Here is a 22,831-nt window from a genome sequence, read left to right on the forward strand (position 1 = left end):
AAGAGGAACTGACGTGACTGATAAAGTCTCATGTAATTCAATTGTTGCTGCTTAGTAATCTGGGGACTCGGATGAAGCTTTGATGTTGTTCGAGAGAATGGCGAGAAGTGTTAAGTTTTGGCCTAACGTGGTGAGTTTGGTTATCATTCTTCCTGCTTTTTCAATCTTCATATTAAGTGTCTAGTTTCGAGTAAAAATGAGTGAGATGGCACAAAAGGAACCAAGTTCATTTGTTAGTAGTTGGATAAACGACTCGTGTAGCATAAAAGGGAGGGAGATAGTGCATCTGTTGAGCACCTCAAACGGGTAGTGGAACTCTGGATTTAGATTATAAGTATGTTGATCTGTGGGGAAATTAGGTCATGTAATTCATAGTTAGGGTCAGTTGTACGTATTCTGGTCCTATTTGGATTCCTCATATCATTTTTCCAGTTCTTTTTATGAGAGGAATAGATATTGGCTCATTTTTATGTAAGTTCTTTTACTGCAAATCCTTTAATCTCCTAGAATATGTAAATTCGGGGTTTAAGGTTTTGGTGGTGGTGTTGGGTGGTGAGGACACCTTGTTCTGATGTTTTTTGGCTTAATTATGTCTTAATGGTTGGAACTGAATCAATAATATCATAATGGTATTGGCGTTGGTCATAATGGTTGAATAATTTTGTTACGCAGCTTCGAAAATGGTTGCATTACCTATTATGCATCTACAAAAATTGTTGCATAACTTGTTATGCAGTCCAAAAAATGGTTCAATAACACGTTATGCAGCTATTATTGTAGGTGGATGACAAGTTATGCATCCTTTTTTTTTGTATAACTTGTTATGCAGTACAGAGAATTGTTGCATAACACGTTATGCGCGCAATTACTTTTTGTTAGTATTGAAACCAACAGAAAAAAGGTTGCATAACACATTATGCACCTATAATAATATCTGCATAACATGTTATGTAGTCGAGAAAATGGGTGCATAACCTGATATGCATCCGTAAATATGGATGCATACTGCATTATGCATCAATTTGTTTTATGTACGCACTAAAATCAACCAAAACAATGGTTACATAACTTGTTATAGATGCATAACTTTGTTATCCAAATGCATAATTTGTTATGCAGTGGAGAAAATGGTTGGATAATTCGTTATGCGTCTGAAGAATGTGTTATGCATCTTTTTTGGTGGCTGCATAATGGTTATGTATCAAGTTTTCGAAAATTTTAGCTAAAATGATGATCACCTCCGATTTTTTCGTAAAAAACAAAAATTTGATATTCTTGTTTGTACCGTTGCGTAGCTCTCTTAAAAAGATTTCCAATGATATAAAATTTGTAAAATTCCAAGGCGCGGATTTTTAGATATGTTATATCCAAGTTGCGTTGCCAATTATACCCCTGATGCATAACCCGTCATGCGGATGCATAATCCGTCGTGCAGACATTTTTAACAATTTCATATAATTATGGGTTTCACGGAACTAAAAATTAATTGTGGGCTTGATAATGAGAATATTATTTTTTTTTGGCCCAACCACTAAGTTTCCCTTTTTGCAATGTGAAAACTATTACCACACCTAGGGGTGAGCATAAAAACCGGAACCACGGATTTAACCCGTATCCGTCCGCAAAATTGCGGATTTCACCCAAACCGCAAGACGTATGGGCCGGACACGGGTGGGATTCTCAAATCCGCATGCGGTGCGGATGCGGTTGCGGTTGTCATTTGAAAACTGCGGATTACCGCAACCGTAGAAAGAAGCAAAGTTTTCTTACCTGAGTATGAACCTAGGCCCAAAGAGAAAGAAGTGAAGTTCTTTGATCACTTAGTTAACTAAATGAATTTAGGCCCAAAGAGAAAGAAATAAAGTCCTTAAAACACTAACTGAATTTAGGCCCAACAAATAGAATCAAAACTAAGTTAACTAACTGAATACAATCAAAACTAAGTTAAGACACTAACTGAATTTAGGCCCAACAAGTACAATCAAAACTAGGTCAAATCCGCGGTTAATCCGTAACCGGCCCGTACAATCCGAGGATCCGCAAAGGTTAAATCCGCGGATGATTGGCCGGTCACGGTTCAATTTTGCAAACCCGCAACTTTGACGGTTCGGTTACGGGTGACCCCTAATCCACAACCGTCCGTCCGTTACACACCCCTAACCACACCTATTTTTAAAAAGTTTTCCACTGTGAAACCCACCGGCGGAAAACTTCATGGCCGCACCCAATTTTTCCTCAAAAATTACTCAGTCGTTTATATTTTCATTTATACTTTCATTTATACTTTCCTAAAATTATACTTTCATTTATATTTTTTCTTCGTTTCCTTTGTTTTCTCAGTCGGAGGAGATTTACGAACTAAAATTTTCTCTAGGTTGCACTATGACTTGTTTCTTTTTCACCTGGAAGGAGCTTTGAGATTCGAGAGCGTTTTCTTCTCTTCTTCTTATTCTAGATCTGGTTTCAAGTTTCAAGCCATTGTTTTCCAAGAAAACTGAGAGATGAGTGAGATCGAGAACAGCAGAGATAAATCAGATGGAGTGGAATTTGAATTAGGGGTTGGTTTGAATAAATCGCTGAGCAGCTGATGAATTTGGGAGGTCTGAGATGGTGATGAACACATGATGAAATAGAGATGGAAGATAAGATTCTGCTGCTGTGTTTTGATTTAGAAGACATGGGTTTAGAGCAGATTCGCAGATGGATGAGTTGCTGCTATGAAGAAGGTTCTGTGGATTGTATGGAAGATTCGAGTTGGGTTTGTGGCTGATTGTGAAAGAATTAGGGCTTTAGTTATTTCCCCAAATCAGGGATGGTCAAAATCGGGTTAGTAATACTGTTGATTCTCGTTACTTCAATGTATTTGGTACCGTTGGTCAAAATTGGGTTAGTAATACTGTGATAATCTCAACTTTTGTCAATACATTCGATTTAGGGTTTAAGTCCCTAAATTTTTGATTTTTATGCTTTTTTCAGATAAATGTTTACCAATGCCTTGAAGGAGGAGTGATTGCTGTTCTACAGTCTTATGTTGATGAAGATGTAAGTAAAGATTTCTTTCTTATTTTTTTTCTTTGAACGATGATGGAGCTACCATCTGATGCATGTCTGGTTTGGTCATGTGTTGTTTAGTTCAGAAGGAAGAGTCATTCTATACTTTGAGTTGGGCTTGTAATATTGATGGGAATCCATTGTTAGTTGCTGCTGGACTCAATGGAATTATACGTGTTATTCAACCAAAATAAATTTCTCATTCTATATTTTGAGTCATTCATAGAGAAACGAAATTCTCTTTTCCTTCAACTAAAATAAATTTATTTTATTTCTGAGTTGGACAATGATGATACTCGGTTTGCTAGCAATCATAGAGAAGCTGCCAGGGAGATTTCTAATGATTTGGGTACAGATGAGGATGTCTTAAGGGTTTGTTGTTTTCCCTTAATTAGCTATTTGAATTCACAAGATCTTCTGTCTGTTCGAAGCGTCTGCAAATTATTGCGCTCCACTGTCCGGGGTGATGCTCTTTTATATACTGATCATCCATTAAATGAGTGGGTTACAGACGATGGTTTTCTGCAATTAGCTAGCAGGGCTCAAGGAAGCTTGAGAACTTTGAGTAAACAGTAAGTGACTTAAACTACATTCATTCTCTTGTCAGTGTCATCAGAACATTATTGACATGTATGGGTTTGATTATTAAGGAATTAGGATAGTAATTTTGGAATTTCAGGGAAAAGTTATTTTTATTGGTTGAAAACTTAGCTGTGGATGTTGTTTTCTGCGGAAACTCTCTTGGCTGTGTATAACTAATGGTTGTAGGGGTGATTTTTTCTTGAGATTCAATTTGAGATTTTTGTATGACGTGCAGGTTGGTGATTTTTTGTTGTTGTTGGAGGTTAAGTACTAAGGAGCTAATTTTTTTGTGTTTGTATATTGGTTTGCAGCCGCGTGTGTGGGAATCCACATGCTATCATCAGAAAGTATGGACTGATGTGCCGCAGGCAGTGCTTCCGTAGCAATGCCAAGGAGATCGGTTTCATCAAGGTGAGCTGTCTACAAGCAATTGAGATTTTGTGGTAAATTTGATCATACACTTGGTTAGATGAGTTTTTGTGGCAATTCCATAATATATGTAACATTTCAGAGGTTGTGTTTTCTGAAAATAAAGTTCTGAATTGGTTTTTTCTTATCTTGTACACATCTCTCAGCAAAGTAGACCCTGTGGTAGGTGTTTGAATGGAATTTGTCATTTTGTTGTCATTTTGAGAAGCAAACAAAGAGATACCTTATATTGTTCTTTGTTCTGTAACAATCCTGCTGCATCATTTTAGAGTGTTTTATTTGCTAGAAGCAAACTGGTTGCTGCTCTTAATTGGATGTTGTACTGTGCAAAGCCCTTGTCGCACCATTACATTGACATTGATTTTGTACTTCTCAAATTTGACCTATTCTAGGATTTTAAATTGATATACTGCTGTAAACTTGAATATATTAGATGGGTTGTACTTGGAGTTTGTCATCAACTAAATTCAGGGATTTTTGTACTCGGATTCAAATTATGTTGTATGGAATTCAGACTACAAGAAGGTGAAAATGTTGTTGGTTGTTGAGAACTGGGAAAGGTGTTTATGCTGTTTGGTTTGTACTGGAGTTGATGAAACATGAAAGAAGATGATTGGTTTGTGTGGGAGTTGATGATGCAGTCTATAAAATGTTTGCATAACATGTTATGCATCTACAAAATTTGTTGCATAACTTGTTATGCAGTCCAGAAAACGGTTGCATAAAACGTTATGCATCAACTTTTTGTCACTATTAAAACCAGCAAAAACAAAGACTGCGTAACTTGTCATGCACCTACAATAATATCTATGCAGTCGTGAAAATGGATGCATAACCTGTTATGCATCCGAAAATATGGCTGCATAATGCATTATGCATCGAAAAAATTGTTGCACAATCTTTTATGCATCGAGAAGATAGATGCATAGTGCATTATGCATCAATTTTTTATGTACGCACTAATACAATGGCTACATAACTTGTTATAGATGCATAACTTTATTATGCAGACGCATAATTTGTTATGCAGTGGAGAAAATGGTTGCATAATTCGTTATGCGTCTGAGGAATGTGTTATGCATCTTTTTTGGTGGCTGCATAATGGTTATGTATCAAGTTTTCGAAAATTTTGCCTAAAATGATGATCACCTCCGACTTTTTCGTGAAAAACAAAAATTTGATATTGTTGTTTGTACTCGTTGCGTAATTCTCTTAAAAAGATTTCCAACGATATAAAATTTGTAAAATTCCAAGGCGCGGATTTTTAGATATATTATATTTAAGTTGCGTTGCCAATTATATCCTGATGCATAACACGTCAGGCAGATGCATAATCCGTCATGCATACATTTTTAATAATTTCATATAATTATGGGTGTCACGGAGATAATTATGGGTGTCACGATACCTAAAATTAATTGTGGACCTGACAATAAGAATATTATTTTTTTTGGATCTACGCGTAATTTTCCCTTTTACAATTCACTCCCGTTAAGGGACTATGGCATGGGCTAATTGGGCCTTGTTCCCGCCTTGTTCACTCACATTAAGGGACTAATGGGCTAACTGGGCCTTGTTCCCGATGAACAATTAAGCCGAACTAAATCGCCGACCAATTCGCGAATCCGATTGATTCGCGATTTATTCGTTCCCGACCAATACGGAACCATTTGCGAATGATTCGCCGAATCGCTAACTAGAGATCGGCCCTTCCATCGTGGCAGCGGTAAGTTCTAGTTAAATCTTACATTTGGTCGATTAAGAAGAAGCAACGCTCAATCTCAACAACCACTTCGGATCTAGGGAAGGGATAAGGAAGCAACTAGCTAGAATAAACTATAAACAAAAAATATTTAGAAAAAATAGTTGTTGTAATATATACTTATCCAGCAGTTAGACAGTTAGATGGGAAAAGCTAATGTAGAAAGATTTACCTGGCATTTTTAGGGGCGATCCCAAAAAAATTAAGGGTAATTTTTTTATTCCCAACTCATAGACAACGTTATGGGATGTCCAAATTTACGGAGATTACCATTGTATCCTTATACAATCGGTAGCTAAGGTAGTGGTATAATCTACCGATTATTAGTATTCTTAATGTTGTGGTCGTTAGCAATCGGTAGATAGGTGAAGGTCATAAATAACTTCATAACCTACCGATTATTCTAGTTCCCAAATTCGAAAAAATTGAAATTTTGACAAAAACAAAATTTGGGGCATCTGAATAATCGGAGGTTATTTAATATCCGATTATAGTATCTCCTAAATTCCAAAGATTAGTGATTTCGGCCAAGAAGAAATTTGGGGCAACTTTATAATCAGACGTCATATTCACTTATTTACTTACCGATTATTATAGTTCTCAAATTCGAAAAAATTGAGATTTATGCAAAAACAAAATTTGGGCAACTGTATAATCGGAAGTTAAATTACCTTAATTTGACTACCGATTATACAGTTGCCCCAACAAAATAGAGCCGTTGGAACTCTAAACTCTATATAAGGATTGTATCATTTTACCCTCTATGGAACACAAATACCTTTAAACTCTCTCCAACATCATCTTCAACATAATGGCCTAACCATTCATTAATCCTACAGAGTTCACGATAGAAGAAGATTTATCTTTATGTAGGCGCTATGTTCAATTCTATCCGAGACGAGGAGAAGAACGTAGGCAAGGAGGCATAATGAGTATGAGTTATTTGGGGAGAATTCACGATTTTTTTTGCGCTGACACCGGTAACCCAAATAACCGTCACTCTGCTGATCTTTTCTGCCGAATTGGTTCAATAAACGGACACGTCGAAGAATTCGTCCATTTAACTTATCTTGTGAATCAATATCGATTGAGGGGTGAAACCAATGATGAGGTTATAGAACGATCTCTCGGGGAATGGCGGAGATGGAAAAGATCAAGCTTCCGTTATGAAGCTCATTTTAGAATCCTTAGGGCGATGGAAAGATTTAATCCGTTTAGGATTCGTCCAACACGTCCACGACGCTAACCACAATACCTTGTAAAATAATTGTGGAAGTTTAATGAAAAGTTATGATTGTAAAATTATTATGATGTGTTATGAATATCAAAATATTTATGAAAATCAGAAGTTTTAATTCTTTATCTAACTACCGATTATACTCCAACGGCTATTTCGCTCAAAAGAAACTAGTCGTGCATCGAAAACCACAGACAATCGGTTGATAATACATATTGATAAACCTCCGATTATACTACTCTAATGAAACTGAGAACTCTGTTGACAAAACAACCTATAATCGGTAGATAACTATCCTTAGCTTTCGATTTCTAATAATCGGTTATCAGTTCTCAACCATTTTCTACCGATTGTATGTAATCATTGTACGTAATTTCAGTACAGTTTTGTAAAAGTACGCATCAACGGAATTTTCAAAAAAAAAAAGAGACGTTGGGACTCTCATCTATATAAGGAGGGTAAACTCTTCTTATTTATGCACCAAACAACACATATATAGCATCGTGTATTCTACAAATAGATTTTCTACTCTTATGAATTCATTATATATCTCAACTTACAAGCATGTAAATGTTTGACGCAGCTGAAGATTTGGTCATTGTCAAAACATGGTATCATGAAACAAGACGTGAAGATGTCATAGAAGGAAGGTTAACACCCGAAATATTTTAGGGGAGGGTATATAGCCAATTTTTGCGAGAGTGTGGAAATCCAAAGCAAAGATCACTCCAACAAGTTCATGATCGTTTCCGACTTGTCCAAAAAGGGGTAAATGATTACATAACGATACAAAAGAGGATCTTTAACGATATACACTTAAGCTTGTCGATCCAACAATTTGTAAATATTTGCATACTTCTTTTAAATAACACCTGGTGTCTCATCTTTCTTACTAAAACGAACTTAGCATTCTTTTGTGTTTGTTTATGTAGGAGACACTCGTAAAAAGACAGTACTTAGTGGAAAAGAGTGAAGAATTCACTTATGGTGGAAGTTATGAATTCCTGAAGTCCGTGGCAACAATATAAACATTGATTGATTGTTACAATAGGACGTTAATATGTAATGTTGTCTACCGATTCTGGGAAAATTTTCAATTTTTTTGTCAGAGTTTGGTGACAATCGGAAGTATATGTAATATGTTGTCTACCGATTTTGGGAAAAGTTTTCAGTTTTTTTTGTCAGAGTTTGGTGACAATCGGATGTTTATGTAATATGTTTTCTACCGATTCTGGGAAATTTTTTCAGTTTTTTTGTCAGACTTACAATCGGAAGTTAAATTAGAAAAGTTAATAACCGATTATAACATTGATTGAGTCTGTTTACAAAAGCTTGTATAATCGGTTGATATATTAATAATATAACTACCGATTAGAGCTTTATACTTCACAGTATTTTCCAAAAAATTCCAAAAAATACATCTTTCAAAAGTAACGATCATTCATTTTTCACAACTCCATTTTGACTACCTAGAAGTATTTTCTTTAATCGGCCATGAGACCCCTCCGCAATGCTTGTCGCCTCGTTCTTGAAGTTACGATATTCATATATCCATGTATACACAAACCTCTCCTTAATCAGTAACCATTGTGTTTTACAATACTCAACGGGTTTTGGGTAGTCCGTGCCATATTCATCCTCAAATTTCTTCAAGTTACGTTCGTAAATTGCCTCGGTCATTGACCAAACGATCTTGTCCCATGCTTTCATGAACGCTCTCCAAATCATTCCATCATCCTTCTATTTTTCATCAAATAACCTCTTCTATTCCTCTCGTTCTTCCATGGTTAATTTACTAATGCGCTCATCCTCTTCCTTCGACCTCTTGGTACCCTTCCTTGGTTTTTTAGCTTGGAAATGGTGATGACAATTTTGTTTGAGGTTGCATTGAATGTGCCACGTACATTGCAAGTTTCGGGCTTCAGGAAACACTACCGATATTGCATGCATTAAGGCTTGATCGTTATCCGTTACAATAACCCTTGGAAAATCATCGCCATTATAAATAGACCTCAACTTCTCCAACATCCAAATGAAACTCACGTTGTTCTCATGATCCATTAAACCCCATGCAATCGTAAACATGTTTTTGTCCGAAGTGTGAAAAGCAATGTTCAACAACGACATCTTATTTTTGTTTGTCTTATAAATGGCATCTATCAACAAAATTTGATGAAAACACTGAGCCAATTTGATCATTTCTGGATGTGCCAAGAAAATACGTACCACTTTACCATCTTTTTCTTCCGTTCTCAACGTGTAGTCATGTAACTAAGCTAACCACTGCTATTGTTGCATGGCTGTTCTACCATCCATTCTGTCCTTTTGATCGTAGCTAGGGACGACTTAATTGTAGACAAAGAAGACAAGTTGTCGGGGTCGTCCGCCTTTATTTTACTTAAGATCGCACTCGCCTTTTGGATCCGCATAGACCTCAGCGTCTTCATTTCATGTGGTTTAAACTTCGCAACCATTACATGTCCAATAAGAGTATCCGGATCATCGTGGTTGTGACAACCATTAGCAATTTTAGACATTTTCCACTCTTTACTTTCCCTACCATCGGGCTTATAGAAGACAATCTTAAATGGGCACCCAATCTTCTTTGTATGAGTTCGGTATTTCTTTCTCTCCGTCTTCCTTACATACTTATTATTCTTTCCCTCGTGACTCTTCTTCTCCCCACCTTGCTCACATATCATTTTAAACCGAATATTCTTAACGCAACGGTTCTGAACTACCATGCACATCTTCTCTTTTTCCTTGTTCATAAGCCATTCCTTGGCACCCTTCTTACTTCCAAATATCTAAATGTGCATATAAGAAAACAAAAATAATAAGCATAACCATCTAACGTACATGATTGGAAAAAGACAAGATAATTCATGACCATACCAAATCGTTTGCATAGTGTAGGGAAGTATCAGGCTTCAAATAATAATCATCATCAACCGCTACAACAGCCTACGCACGATAACAACAAGTTATGCATTAGCAATCAGAAGGCAGTTTAGAGAATAAATAACCGATTATATAACAATCGGTAATCAGTTACGATACAAGGCAACCGATTATCTAACAATCGGTAGTCTTGTACTACCATAGGCTACCGATTAACAAAATAGAAAAATGTACAAGCTTCTGTATAAAAACTTCAATAATCGGAGGATAAATTAATTCATAAACAACCGAATATGAAATATCAAGAATTACAAATATTTCATTTTTGTAGAAATTTGTATTTGGGGCGACTTTTGAAAATCGGACGTTTGTTGATGTATAAAGCTTCCGATTGTGACAAATTAAAGCTTCCAATTTGTTTTTTTTTTTTTATATTCGGTAGCTTAATACATCAACAAACGTCCGATTATAGATATATTGCAGACATTTTCTTATAATCGGTAGATATGTTACTCAATTGGCTACCGATTAAATGTCGTTCATGGCATTCAATGCATGCAGAAATCGAACTTTCACGTTCAAAAACACACTCAAACGCACATAACATGGGTATTAGAGTTTGTTAACAACATACATGTATGTTTGATGCATCATTAGCTTCGATTTCGGGTGATTATCCGTTTTCTTCCATGAAAGCGTCGTCTAGGGTTTCATCTTCATGAAAGTTTGGATCATTCAACATATACCCCAAATCATCATCTCTAAACGGTAGTGAACCTTGAACTTCAACAACTTCACGTTCTTCTTCGTACCTATCCATGTTTATGGAAGTTGGCAACAATCGGAAGTTGGCAACATACACCCACTTCTTCTTCTTTTTTATCTTCTTCTTCTCTCACTACAATCGGAAGTGGTGTTATCTCACAATAACTCAAAAGAAACACTACAAAAAACAAGGCTTCTAGGAACGGCCACTTCTACAAAAAACGTCCCTAGAGGTTAGTTGTTGGGACACTCTGCTTTAGCCGTCCCTAGAATTGTCCATTTGGGACGTACCACTCTGGATGTCACTAGTTGTCCACTAATTGGGACGCATTATTTTAAGCCGTCCCAATAGATAGGTTTTTCACGGTTGTGATTGAGTAATCGGTAGTTTAATATCTTACGCCTGAAAACACAAGAAAACATTTTACTTTGTTGGTTATATCGACCTTCTTTCGTTTTCTCTTTACCTTCTTCCTCTTCTGCTGAAAAAATCTCGTTAAGATAAACCTCCTCCTCCGTTCGTGATATTCTTTACACTAAGTTTGAGATCTCCGTCTAGTATAGTCGTCCCTAGGATAAAAGATTGCTTAACAAAAAATCTCGCTTCACTGTAAACGGAGGAGGTTCATTCTAAGTTTAGCTTTATAACTTCAACTACATCCATTCTTGTTGAGATCTCAGAAACGATGCAATCTAGACGGAGATGCAAACCTAATATCCTAATTTTATCTCAAACTTGTAAATTCTAAAGCAGCAATAGACGGAGATCTCAAATTCGTTCACAGTGAAGCGACACTTGATTCTCAGGTTGAATTTCTTCCTCTTTCTCTCTCAATCTTACGTTGATTTGATTTTAGGGTTTGCGAATTTTGTTTTGAAAATCTCACGTGGTTGTTTTTTGATTTTAGGGTTTGCGAATTACAAGAGAACACTTTCCGCGTCTTCATCGATTTTGGGTTTGCAAATTACAGATGCTCATCATGCAAACTTTGGGTAAGAATCTATCTCTCATTCCCTTTGAATATTTTTTGGTTTGATGTTTGAAACGAAGAATTTAAGGTTGCGGTTAGGAAAATCGCAGTATCTAATATTTTGAGGTAAAATTTGTTATTTGTTTCAATTAGAGAATATTAGTTTTGAGTTGAATCTGCTATATATTTGGTTCAATTAGAGAATATTATTGATTGAGATTGATAATTTTGAGTTGAATCTGTTATTTTTTAGTTCAATTTTATTGATTGAGTTTGATAATTTTGAGTTAAATCTGTTGATAGGAGTAAGAGGATATTCAAATTTCACTATACAGGAATGAACAAAAAGTGTAAGCACCAGAAAAAAGTCCTCCAGCACAAGTTTACTCTAGATTTGAATCGTTTTACTACGTTGATAGTAATTTGTAAATCATCGGCGAGCAAACTTTGCATCCTTTATATTATTAATTGTTGCTGAACTATATCTTTCAACCTTGCATCATTAGTACAGTTTCACGATTAGGATCTGTTTTTGTCGACTTTCGATGTAGCGGGTAAAATCCTATAAGAGGACCAGAGTACCATTCTTTCCAGTGGTTCAGATCAGGTACTCCTCAGTTTGTTGAAAATTAGATTTGATTCTGCGTTTCTTGTATTTCATTTTATGTACAGCACAGTGTGAATTGATCTATGATGTTAGCCGAGTATATTAGTCATCTAAAGCAAGAATGAAATCAATTTTTGACCCACAGCCGACTTCATGTTCCGTTAGAAAGAAAGTATCTCGAGTCGGTAATCTTGGACACATTACACGTATTTCTAATAGGCTTATTCAGCTGGGAAATGGAAACAGTCACATCCATGAATACATACAGGTTGGTGATAGTTCACATTGTCTATACTAAAAATTCAATTATTAGCTAATTTGCTTCTTTTTTTTTTGTTATTTGTGTATGTGATTTTGTTTGTCGATTTCGTTAATTATGATGTCTCTCTGAAACAGGGAATGCAACTGCTCTGTTACTCTTCTTGTCTCCACTGTAAGTTATCTCTCTCCATATGTTCTTTTGATCTTTTCCATTATAGAACTGAGAAATTTCATTCAGGTCTTACAGAATTTAGACATTAATGTCTTCTTTCAGATTCTAATTACATATTTGGGGTTAATTATTTTTCATGCTTAGCTTAATTAGGTTTCTTGAATTATCTTCTTTCTTGTTTTACCGACACCAATGGTGATCGTTAATTACTCTTAGTAACTTAACAAATAATTTCAACCTATTTCTATTTCTTGATAATGACCATCATAATCTGCAGAGTGACATTTCGTAGAATCATAAAAACCAATCTGACTCAACAATCCTCTGGTGTTTCCTTACATCATGACCTTGTTCAATTTCCTTATCTTTCTGGATGGTATAAATCTCTACCTTTCTATCTCTCTATAACATGATTGCAGAGTTAGTTGTTCTAAATGTCTGTGTAGGTTGCAAATTGCATCTCATCTGTGTCAATAGGTAAAAACAACAGGGTGCAACTTAGAGATTTCCTTTGACCTTTGTATAAGATAATTTTTAGTAACCGACACTGATTTCGAAATTACTTGTTATAAGTGATTCGCTGCTAGTAATGTTGCTGTGAGGCAAAGAGTGGTCCTGCATCAAAAATTAGCATAATAAAATAGTTAACAATCTATCAGATGCCAAGGCTTTATGTACACCTTGTATGCTAAGGCTTTTGTATTGTCAATTATTGTTACTAGAACTAATAGTATGGTGTTTCCTTGCGTAGCTTGGTTCAATAAGTGACACAGATGTAGATCTATTAGGACACTGTTAAGAGACTATGAATTTTAGGACAGGAGTGTCTCTCCGTTAGAGCACAAATAGAAGGGGATATCTTAAAATATCTAATAAAAAACAGATCGAGAACCTAAATTACTATGGTGTGCGATAAGTATAATTTTTCTCTTTTTCTGTTGTGAATTCATAAAGTGAAGTACTATGGTTTAAAAATTACTCGTACGAAATGATGACTTTTAGAGTTTTGATTTGCAGGTGAGAAGAAGCTATCGAAAGGTGATCGTTCCTGATAAGTAGAAAGAAGGTGTTATCCAAGAAACATCTCATATCTAAGAAAAACAGGTACATCATGTTATTTCCTTCCCTCCATCCATAACTCCTTGTATTATATATAAGCTGACTCTGCTCATATGGTATCTCTGAGTTTATTTAATCTAATCATACCTTATCTAATTTTTGATATATTGGTGAAGAACAGTAATCGAGTTTCCATCTCACGTTCTGTTATTACAGTAATTTTTGATATGTTGGCTCTTGTAGATTGCTTGAGATGTGAACATCGGGTGTTGAAGAAGGTATGCTTTCCTTACTAACAACTCTTATGTAGTATTATATTTTTCTCACCTCTTAGTTGATATTTTGGTTAGTATTGTAGGAGGCAACCTGGGGTTTATCCAACATAGCAGCAGGTACTCCTGCTCATAAGAAGTTGATATACTTTAGCGAGACATTTCCTTTGTTGCTACATCTTCTTTCTGTTGCTCATTCGACATAAGAAATGAGGTAGCGTATGCACTTGGTAACCTTTATGTCTCCCCGGTTGAAGAAAATGGCCAACCAAATACCCGAGTCCTTTTGATAATTTACCCTCGCATTTTGTTTGCTTTGATCTTGTTTACTCGATCCTTAGCGGATATAGAAAATAGGGCCAAACAAAAGGTTCAACAGTGACACACTGGCGGCTCCAAGCCACATATGAAATCCGACAAAGAGGTAAAGCTTCGAGTCGTATCTGTTTTTTGCAGTTGTATTACGAATTGACCTAACTTTTGAAATTGATTTACTTGTAGGGTCAAATGGAAATGCGGCAGGATACTGGAAGTTCAATGGAAATTCTGGTGCCATGTGCCAACGGTATGTGCCTTATCCCAAATATTCTAATTGAGGTGAGTTAGAACTCCTCCAAAGGCATATAACACAAACTGGAAATGCAAACCCATAAACTGAGTATTTATTCCTCTATCCCTGTCCCAATAGTATTTACCCTATTTGGTTTGTTCATTTCCATTTTCTCGTAAATAAACTGTGTATGTAAGTTAAGATACTAATTATTTTCAGTAAATAATGCATACGACAATATGAGATGCTGATAATTTGGTTCTAAGAAATTTCTTGTTTTCAACTTTCCCTCTTACAGGGAGGCGAACTTATTTAGGTTAGATACTACGGTTTCGTTCTTCATGTATGTCGATCGATGACTTTGTTGCAGAATTTCGATGATGGTAGATGGTAGGAATTAAATGCTACGGAGAAATAAAGTTCGTTCTGGAGCAGAAGCAATCAAATACATTTCCAGTGCAGATGGTGCACCGTTTACGTCCAAGATTTGTACAACTATGAACATCACCTGTTGATTGTTTTTGCGGAGTTTTTTCTTTTGTTGTATGAGACTTGTTATTCTAAATTTGAATCATTTTTGTGAAAAACTTGATTTCATGAATGAGAAAATACTGTGTGAATGAATGTTCATAAGGGTAAAGGGAAAGGCATCCTGCCAAAGAAACCAAGAAAGGTCTTACCAATTTTTTCAAACTTTAGCAACGCTTTTTTGGAGTTACTATTGGGTCACTGCTACTGTTGGAATTTTTCTCTAGGGACGGTTAGAAAAGTATTTGGGATGGATTCTAAAACCGTCCCTACAGCGTGAATCCGTCCCTATAAGTATTGGTGACGGTTGAATTAAGCCGTCCCTGGAAGCTAAAGCCGTCCCTAGTAGTATTAGTGACGGTGGTTCAGGGGACGGTAAGAAAACCGTCCCTAAATACCTGTTGGGACGACTTTTAGACTTTTGGGACAGTTTTATGACCGTCCCAAGAGGCCTTATTTTTTGTAGTGAAAATTCCAAACACTAATATATAGACCCCAGACTACCGATTACAAGAGTTTGCTTCCAATTATTTTGTGAAGCTACCGATTATTGTTTTGGCTACCGATTATTCTAGTTTCGTCAAAGGTTGAATCTGGGGCCACTTATAATCGGTAGTTTACAGGTTTGATTAGCTACCAGTTATTGAAGATTTCAAAAATTTATCAAAAGAAGGATTTAAGCAAAATCTCATTTTGGGGTAACCCATAATCGAGAGGTTAGGTAACCTATTTAGCTTCTGATTATGGCTACATCCAAAACGCAAACCAAATGGTTGTCTATGTACCCTCAAAACCTATGGAATTTGGCCAAGTTTGAATCTGGGGCTACTTATAATCGGTAAGTTTATAAGTTATTTTATCTACCGATTATAAAAGAGCATATTAGCCGAAATATCCACACATTAATCGGGAACTAATGAGTCTATATGGACTACCGATTATTGGTTAACTACCGATTGTTGTATTTGCTACCGATTGTATAAGGGCATATCGGCCATTTCGAAAAATCAAAGATAAGGGTAGCTTAGATTTACGCTTGGATGACCTTTTTTGTCTTTTTGTGTCGCCCCTAATTCTTTTGGGATCTCCCCTAAAAATGCGAAGATTTAGCCAGCGTTCACTGATTTTCTAGTCAAAATCTATGTAATGATGAAACAAAATATATGCACCAAAGTACCAAAAAGAATTTCAATCCAAAATCTGAACTTCAATATATGCAATGAAGATTAAATGTTTCTTAGACTTGTCTTATTCACTCAAAGATACATAACTGAGATAATAATTATTTGCACACAAGTTCATATATGTGATCCAAACACCCTTTTAGGAATTGCATAGTTACTGCGCAATACTTGGGATACTTTGTTCGGTTCTGAAGAAATTGTCTGGATCAACTTTGGTCTTCACATATACTAATCTGTCAAAGTTACCCTTGAAGTACTTGATGCCCCAAACCTTAGCTTGTGAGTAACTGGCAGTGCCATTTTTACTTGTTTCACCCAAGTCAAGATCTCTATAATTGACGTATGCTTCTCTTGGAGACTTGGAAACATAAGGAGTCATGAATTCATACATTCTTCTTAGCTGATTAATATACTCGTCAGATGTCGCCCCCTGTTCTCCGTTTGGAGCAGCAATGTAAAGAATTTTAAATAAGGTTCCATTTCTATGGGGGAATGGAGTTTTAGATTCTGAAATCTCACTCATTCTTCCACCATAAGGCATAAAAACCATAGTATTTTGCTCATCATTTAGCAATCTTTTCAATATCAATTCTAGATCAGTTTGCGAAATGGGTTGTCTCACATAGTCAGATTTTCCCTTAAAGTTTGACTTAGCTTGTGGCAACCTCCCTAGAATATCAATTGAACTGTTAAAAGGAAGTCCATCCAAGAAAAGTACCGATTGAATCCAACTCATTTCGATGAAATCCTTACTATGACTCAACTCAGGAAATGTCGCATCCATCACAATTTTAAGCTTCTTAGCATCCCCAAGAAATAGGGACCTAAATGATGCTGTAATTGTTTTTTCACCAGTTGTAGTAGCATGCACACGTAATGATAGAAATATGATAAGTTCTTGAGGAAGCCTATGTGCAATATCTTGCCACTTATGAACAAGAGATAACGCACCTTCTGCTAAGGTTTTGTCTACTCTGAAAACTGTTACAGTTGGTGGAACCAATACTAATTTGAGCTTCCATGAAAGGACAATTCCAAAGCTACCTCCACCACCTCCACGGATGGCCCAAAACAAGCCTTCTCCCATGGATTTTCTGTCGAGTATTCGACCATGAACATCCACAATTCGAGCATCAATAACATTATCACCTGCAGTTCCGTACCTTCTTAGCATGGCCCCGTACCCACCTCCACTAATGAACCCACCGAAACCTACAGTTGTGCAAATGGCAGCAGGGAAGGCGAGAGTGTTGCTTTTCTTGGCAATTTCATAATACAGTTCACCTGTAGTTGCACCAGATTGAACCCAAGCTATTTTACCTTTTACATCCACATCTACTTCTCGAAGATTTGATAAATCGACGATAATGAATGGAACATCTGATACATATGAAAGTCCTTCAAAGTCATGGCCTCCACTTCGAACTTTCATTTGAATTCCATGCTTTCTAGAACAAATTACGGCGATTTGAACATGAGATTCTTTCAAAGGTGTCAATATAAGAAAAGGTTTGGGAGTGGAGGATGTATTGAATCTTAGCATTGCCATAGTGGATTGCAGGACAGATGAATAGTTGGCATTTTTTGGGGTGTAGATTGGGGTAGAAATATCAGAATGAAGGGAAATGCATTTCAGGAAAACCCCATGCGTTGAGCTTAAAGTTGCAGACGATTTCGAGAATAAGAGAAAGAAAGATAACAATGTTGAAACTAATAGTAAGAAAGATGTTCTCATATTTGCTTGTTTCATCTTTGTTGTAAATATGAAGGTGATCGTATTGTAAACCTACTATTTAATGGAATTAGAGGGTTTGATTCGTTCTCCTCGTTTTTTATTTTATCATTAGCATGGATTACAACACTTCAAGAAGACACATAAGGAGATGGGAACGTTCAGCTCTTAGATCATTGAATTTTGCCGCCTACTACGATCTCATATTTGACTGCTAAAGCCATATAGAGTATAAACGATGCCTTGTATATATCAAGAAACGAGAAAAATATACCAAGTCGCATATCAATATACCAAGTCGCATATTAATATGCATATAGCTAGCAAACTTTGAAGATGTACGCGTTTTAATGTATCAAGTTGATGATTTATTATTTACCTGTATACCCGGCGATAGTTTGAATGTTGAATTCTTGAATAATGAACATATACCTTAAAATATCATGGACAAAAGTTGAAAATTGTAAACTAGAAGGAAGGTGTTTCAGAGAGTGGTTGTGGTAAAAATTGCAAATTCTGTTTTTTTTTTTTACCAACAGCCATTGTTTGCCCCGAACAACCATTAGCACGTTAAAATAAGTATTTCAGATTAAAAATCCTTTTTCTTTACTTGATTAAGAGAGTATCATTCAAGACCACGGGGAGACAAATGAAGAGGATAAAGAAGTAAAGTTGGGTCTCCGGCTCCCCATCCCAACAAATATGGTTCCTTGCTAGTTAAATAGCAAAGAAATATCTTGATTGAATCTGCCAATTAACTGTACAACAAATATGGCTTCCTTCCTACCTACTTCCAGCACTAATATGACTTTATTTGGCAACAAAACGTCATTTTCAGTTGCCTATTATTATCGTTAGGTTTCAAAAAAAAAAAAAAGGTTAATAAATGTCAGTATATTCGTGAAATATAGGCTCATGAAAGTTTGATTTCTCATGATATTGAGATGTTTCATTATTCATGAGTGTGAGTTTGTTTTAATCTTTATTTTTTGAGATAAATTAAAGTGATAAAACTAGTTGTTCCAAGTCATTTCGTTGCTATCTTTGAGGATTACAAAACTTTGAAAATAGTTAAACTGAAAGGAATTTGTTTGAGGATCATCTAAACCAATATGTAAAGCGTTAGTGAGTTCTTCAGTTAAACAAATGGCACAAAATACTTTGGGATACCCGAGAAAACCAATAAGCTATGTGATTAAATTCCAGGTTCAAGAAAGTGATTGTTTTCTTGAATTAACTTCTAAGAACAAGAAAATAAAATAAGAAATAGGCGAAGGTTTGTATGTATCAAACCAACTACTTGCTTGCGAAGTGCGGTCATAAATTTTTGATCTTTCATGAGATGGAGATGTGCCGTTCATGAGCATAAAGACTCTTAAGCCATTTCATTGATTGCAATCTTTGAGGTTGATGCATCTTTGCGGACAGATAAACTGCTTTATGTTTGAGGGAATATTGAATCAATTTAATTTTTGTGAGTTTATGAGTTAAGACAATTGGATTTGTTACATTCAGATATCCGAAAAAAATCTATGAACTTAAATATGTTTGTTTCCATATCTATCAGCACAACTGTAGTCATGTGCTTCGAAGATACTGACACTGGCGGAGAAGGAGTCGACCTTCTTTATCATTATCAGTTATTGGGTGGGAGTTGCAATACTCTTCACCAATCACTCAGTATCCGTCAGTTTTTTTGGTGGTATGTATGATACCTTAAGGCTAAAACAAACTACAAAACCATGAAATGTTTTTCCGGAGCTACATTTACATGTTAAAAATTATTAAGTTACGAAATTGAAGGGACTAGAAGTGCAGTACTACTTGTTTTTTGGTCCAATGGGGGCCATGGCCATGACTGACTATCCGTCAATCCCACAAGACTTGAAGTCTTAAACTCTGACGCTTTTCCAAGCGCCATTTTCACATCTTCGTTCCATAAAATACTACCTGGTGCCATTTTCACATCTTGGTTCCCTTGTAGACACATGTAACACAACCTAGCCAAGTAAAGAAATTAGTTAGATACAATGGCAGGCTATGGCGATATTGTTCTAATTCCGTATAAGAAGGAATTAATTATGTAGAAATTTAAGCTGCTAAATGGATTGTGACTTTTCTTGATCCACCTCACGAATTGTTTCCTTTTAGATCCGTCTATGTACAACCCAGCAGGTAAGTTTTTCAAATTTTTTTCTTAAAATTTTGAATAGGTTGTGCTAAAAATAGGGTTTTGCAAGAACCTATTAACAAGATTTTCTTGATTGTTTTACTTCTAGAACCATATTTGGCTGTTGCGCTGTATGTTTACCCCGACTAACTAAAAGTATTGCTGAGGAAAAAGAATGATGATATTCCAGAGGAAAGACGACATCGGCTGCTGCATTTGCTGAGCCCTAGGTTGTTTGCTGGAGCCTGCATGTATGTTGTTTGAGTTGTACATTCTTTTTGTACGATGTTTATTCCCATGCCAAATGTTAATATTAACATCAATCAGCTTAAGTTTTCTGCTTGTAGTTTAAAGAGCGATATTAACTATATCCAATTAGGATGATAACAGATACGATCATTTAATTCTTTTTTGATTCTGCAAGCTTTTTTCTAGGATTTGGCAAGTAGCAAGAACACGGATGAGGATTTAAGCTAGCAAAGAAAACTGCTTCTGCTTTTTGATGGATGCAATCTAGTGTCTTTGAAGTTTTGGGATTGCAAACAAAGTGGAGGTATTATCTGTATTTTCTACAAGGTATAAGGTATTTATTCTGAACATTTCATGTAGGCAAATAGGCAATGATTTTGAAGTATATCACAGACTTTTCTTATTCATGGCTCAGAGATAACTGAGATAATTGTTATTAGCACACACAAATACTTTTTTTCTTTTTGAAAATCACACAAATACATATATGCAATCAGAACAACCTCTTACAAATTAAATCGTCAATATGCAATACTCGGAATACTTTGTTCGTGTCTAAAGAAATTGTCCGGATCGACTTTGGTCTTCACGTATACTAATCTGTCAAAGTTATCCTTGAAGTACTTGGTGCCCCAAACCTTAGCTTGTGAGTAACTAGCTGTGCCATTTTTGCTGGTTTGGCCTAAATCGAGATCTCTATAATTGACATATGCTTCTCTTGGAGACTTGGAAACATAAGGTGTCATGAATTCGTACATTCTTCTGATCTGATTAATATACTTTTGAGATGTTGCATCCTGTTTTGCATCCCAATATACTAAGTATATAATCTTAAATAAGGTTCCATTTCTGTGTGAGAAAGGAGTTTCAGATTCAGCAATCTGACTCATCCTTCCACCATAAGGCATAAACATCATTCCGTTTTGCTCATCTTTTAATGTTCTTTCCCATATCTTTCCTAACCCAATTTGTGAAATGGGTTGTTTCACGTAATCAGATTTTACCTTAAAGTATGACTGCGGTTGAGGCCTATTCACTAAAATATCAATAGAACCATTAGTAGGAAGGCCATCTAAGAAGAGTACAGATCTAAGCCAGCTCATTTCGATACAATCCTTAGCCTCCAAACCCAACTCTGGAAATCTTTCTTTCATCACAGTTTGAAGCTTCTTGGAATCCCCCAGAAACAAAGAGGTAAATGTTGTTAGGATTGTTTTATTTCCTGTTGGAGTAGAATCCACTACACCTACCCCGAGCATTATAAAGAGGTCGTGAGGAAGTTTGTGTGCGACTTTTTGCCACTTACGAACCAGTGAAGTTGCACGCTCTGCTAAAGTTTTACCTACTGAAAAAACAGTTACAGTCGGTGGAACCGAAACTAACCTGATCTTCCATGAAAGGACAATTCCAAAGCTACCTCCACCCCCTCCCCTGATGGCCCAAAACAAGCCATCTCCCATAGATTTTCTGTTGAGTATTCTACCATGAACATCAACTATTCGGGCATCAATGACATTGTCGCCTGCGGTGCCGTATTTCCTTAACATAGACCCATACCCACCTCCACTAAAGTGCCCACCAATACCTACAGTTGTGCACATTCCTGCAGGAAAGGCGAGAGTGTTGCTTTTCTTTGCAATTTTGTAATAGAGTTCACCTGTGGTTGCACCAGATTGAACCCATGCGATTTTATCCTTTACATCCACATTTACTTCTCGGAGATTAAACAAATCAACAATAATGAATGGAACATCTGATATATATGAAAGTCCCTCAAAGTCATGACCTCCACTTCGAACTTTAATCTGAATTCCATGATTTTTAGAACAAATCACAGCTGTTTGAACATGGGATTCTGTCAGAGGTGTTACTATTAAAAAAGGTTTAGGAGTGGCGGATGAATTGAGTCTCAGGCTTCCCAAAGTGGATTGCAATATGGTTGAATAATTAGAATCTTTTGGGGTGTAGACCGGGATGGAAACATTAGAATGATAATAAAGGCATTGAAGAAAGTTGCCATGAGTTGAGCTTGAAGCTTCAAGGTAGACAAAGAAAGACAATAATAGTGAAATTAAGATTAAGGAAGAGTTTGATGATGTGATACTCATTTTTGCTGGTATCGGCTTTGTTGTACATATAAAGGACATCGTATAGACTAGCAATGTACAGTATATATATTGTCGATAACTTGTCTAGGACTCTCCAGTAATTTTATTTTAATGTGACGAACAAGATTTGAGTGTCAAACTCTTAAATCATCGAGATCTGGTACACCTAGCTAGTAGTAAAAGATGCCACGATTATATGTCTGTTAACCATATAAAACACTAAACGAGATCTTTAGTCAAT

General features: G+C 36.1%; 2 protein-coding genes and 1 long non-coding RNA gene across 6 annotated transcripts; 1 reads left to right on the forward strand and 2 right to left on the reverse strand.

The window, feature by feature from the left end:
* The first annotated feature begins 2,317 nt into the window (after window positions 1-2,317).
* LOC113326874 lies at window positions 2,318-4,260 on the forward strand. Of its 4 annotated transcripts, none has more exons than XR_003348587.1 (4): window positions 2,318-2,886; window positions 2,977-3,042; window positions 3,138-3,623; window positions 3,945-4,260. It is a non-coding gene; the product is annotated as an uncharacterized LOC113326874 (long non-coding RNA). The 4 variants fall into 4 exon arrangements; XR_003348586.1 differs by having other exon boundaries at window positions 2,318-2,826; XR_003348585.1 differs by having other exon boundaries at window positions 2,977-3,623.
* Window positions 4,261-16,360: 12,100 nt separating this feature from the next.
* Window positions 16,361-18,260, reverse strand: LOC113326889 (berberine bridge enzyme-like 8). Its single transcript, XM_026574555.1, has one exon. It carries the CDS (start codon window positions 18,079-18,081, stop codon window positions 16,486-16,488), a length of 1,596 nt encoding a protein of 531 aa, XP_026430340.1. The 5' UTR covers window positions 18,082-18,260; the 3' UTR covers window positions 16,361-16,485.
* A 2,594-nt stretch (window positions 18,261-20,854) lies between these two features.
* On the reverse strand, window positions 20,855-22,746 carry LOC113326894 (berberine bridge enzyme-like 8). The gene has a single exon (XM_026574560.1). The coding sequence runs from the start codon at window positions 22,627-22,629 to the stop codon at window positions 21,004-21,006; it is 1,626 nt and encodes a 541-aa protein (XP_026430345.1). The 5' UTR covers window positions 22,630-22,746; the 3' UTR covers window positions 20,855-21,003.
* Between the last annotated feature and the right edge of the window lie 85 nt (window positions 22,747-22,831).

This window comes from Papaver somniferum, chromosome 1, assembly GCF_003573695.1.
Source record: "Papaver somniferum cultivar HN1 chromosome 1, ASM357369v1, whole genome shotgun sequence".
NCBI lineage: Eukaryota > Viridiplantae > Streptophyta > Magnoliopsida > Ranunculales > Papaveraceae > Papaver > Papaver somniferum.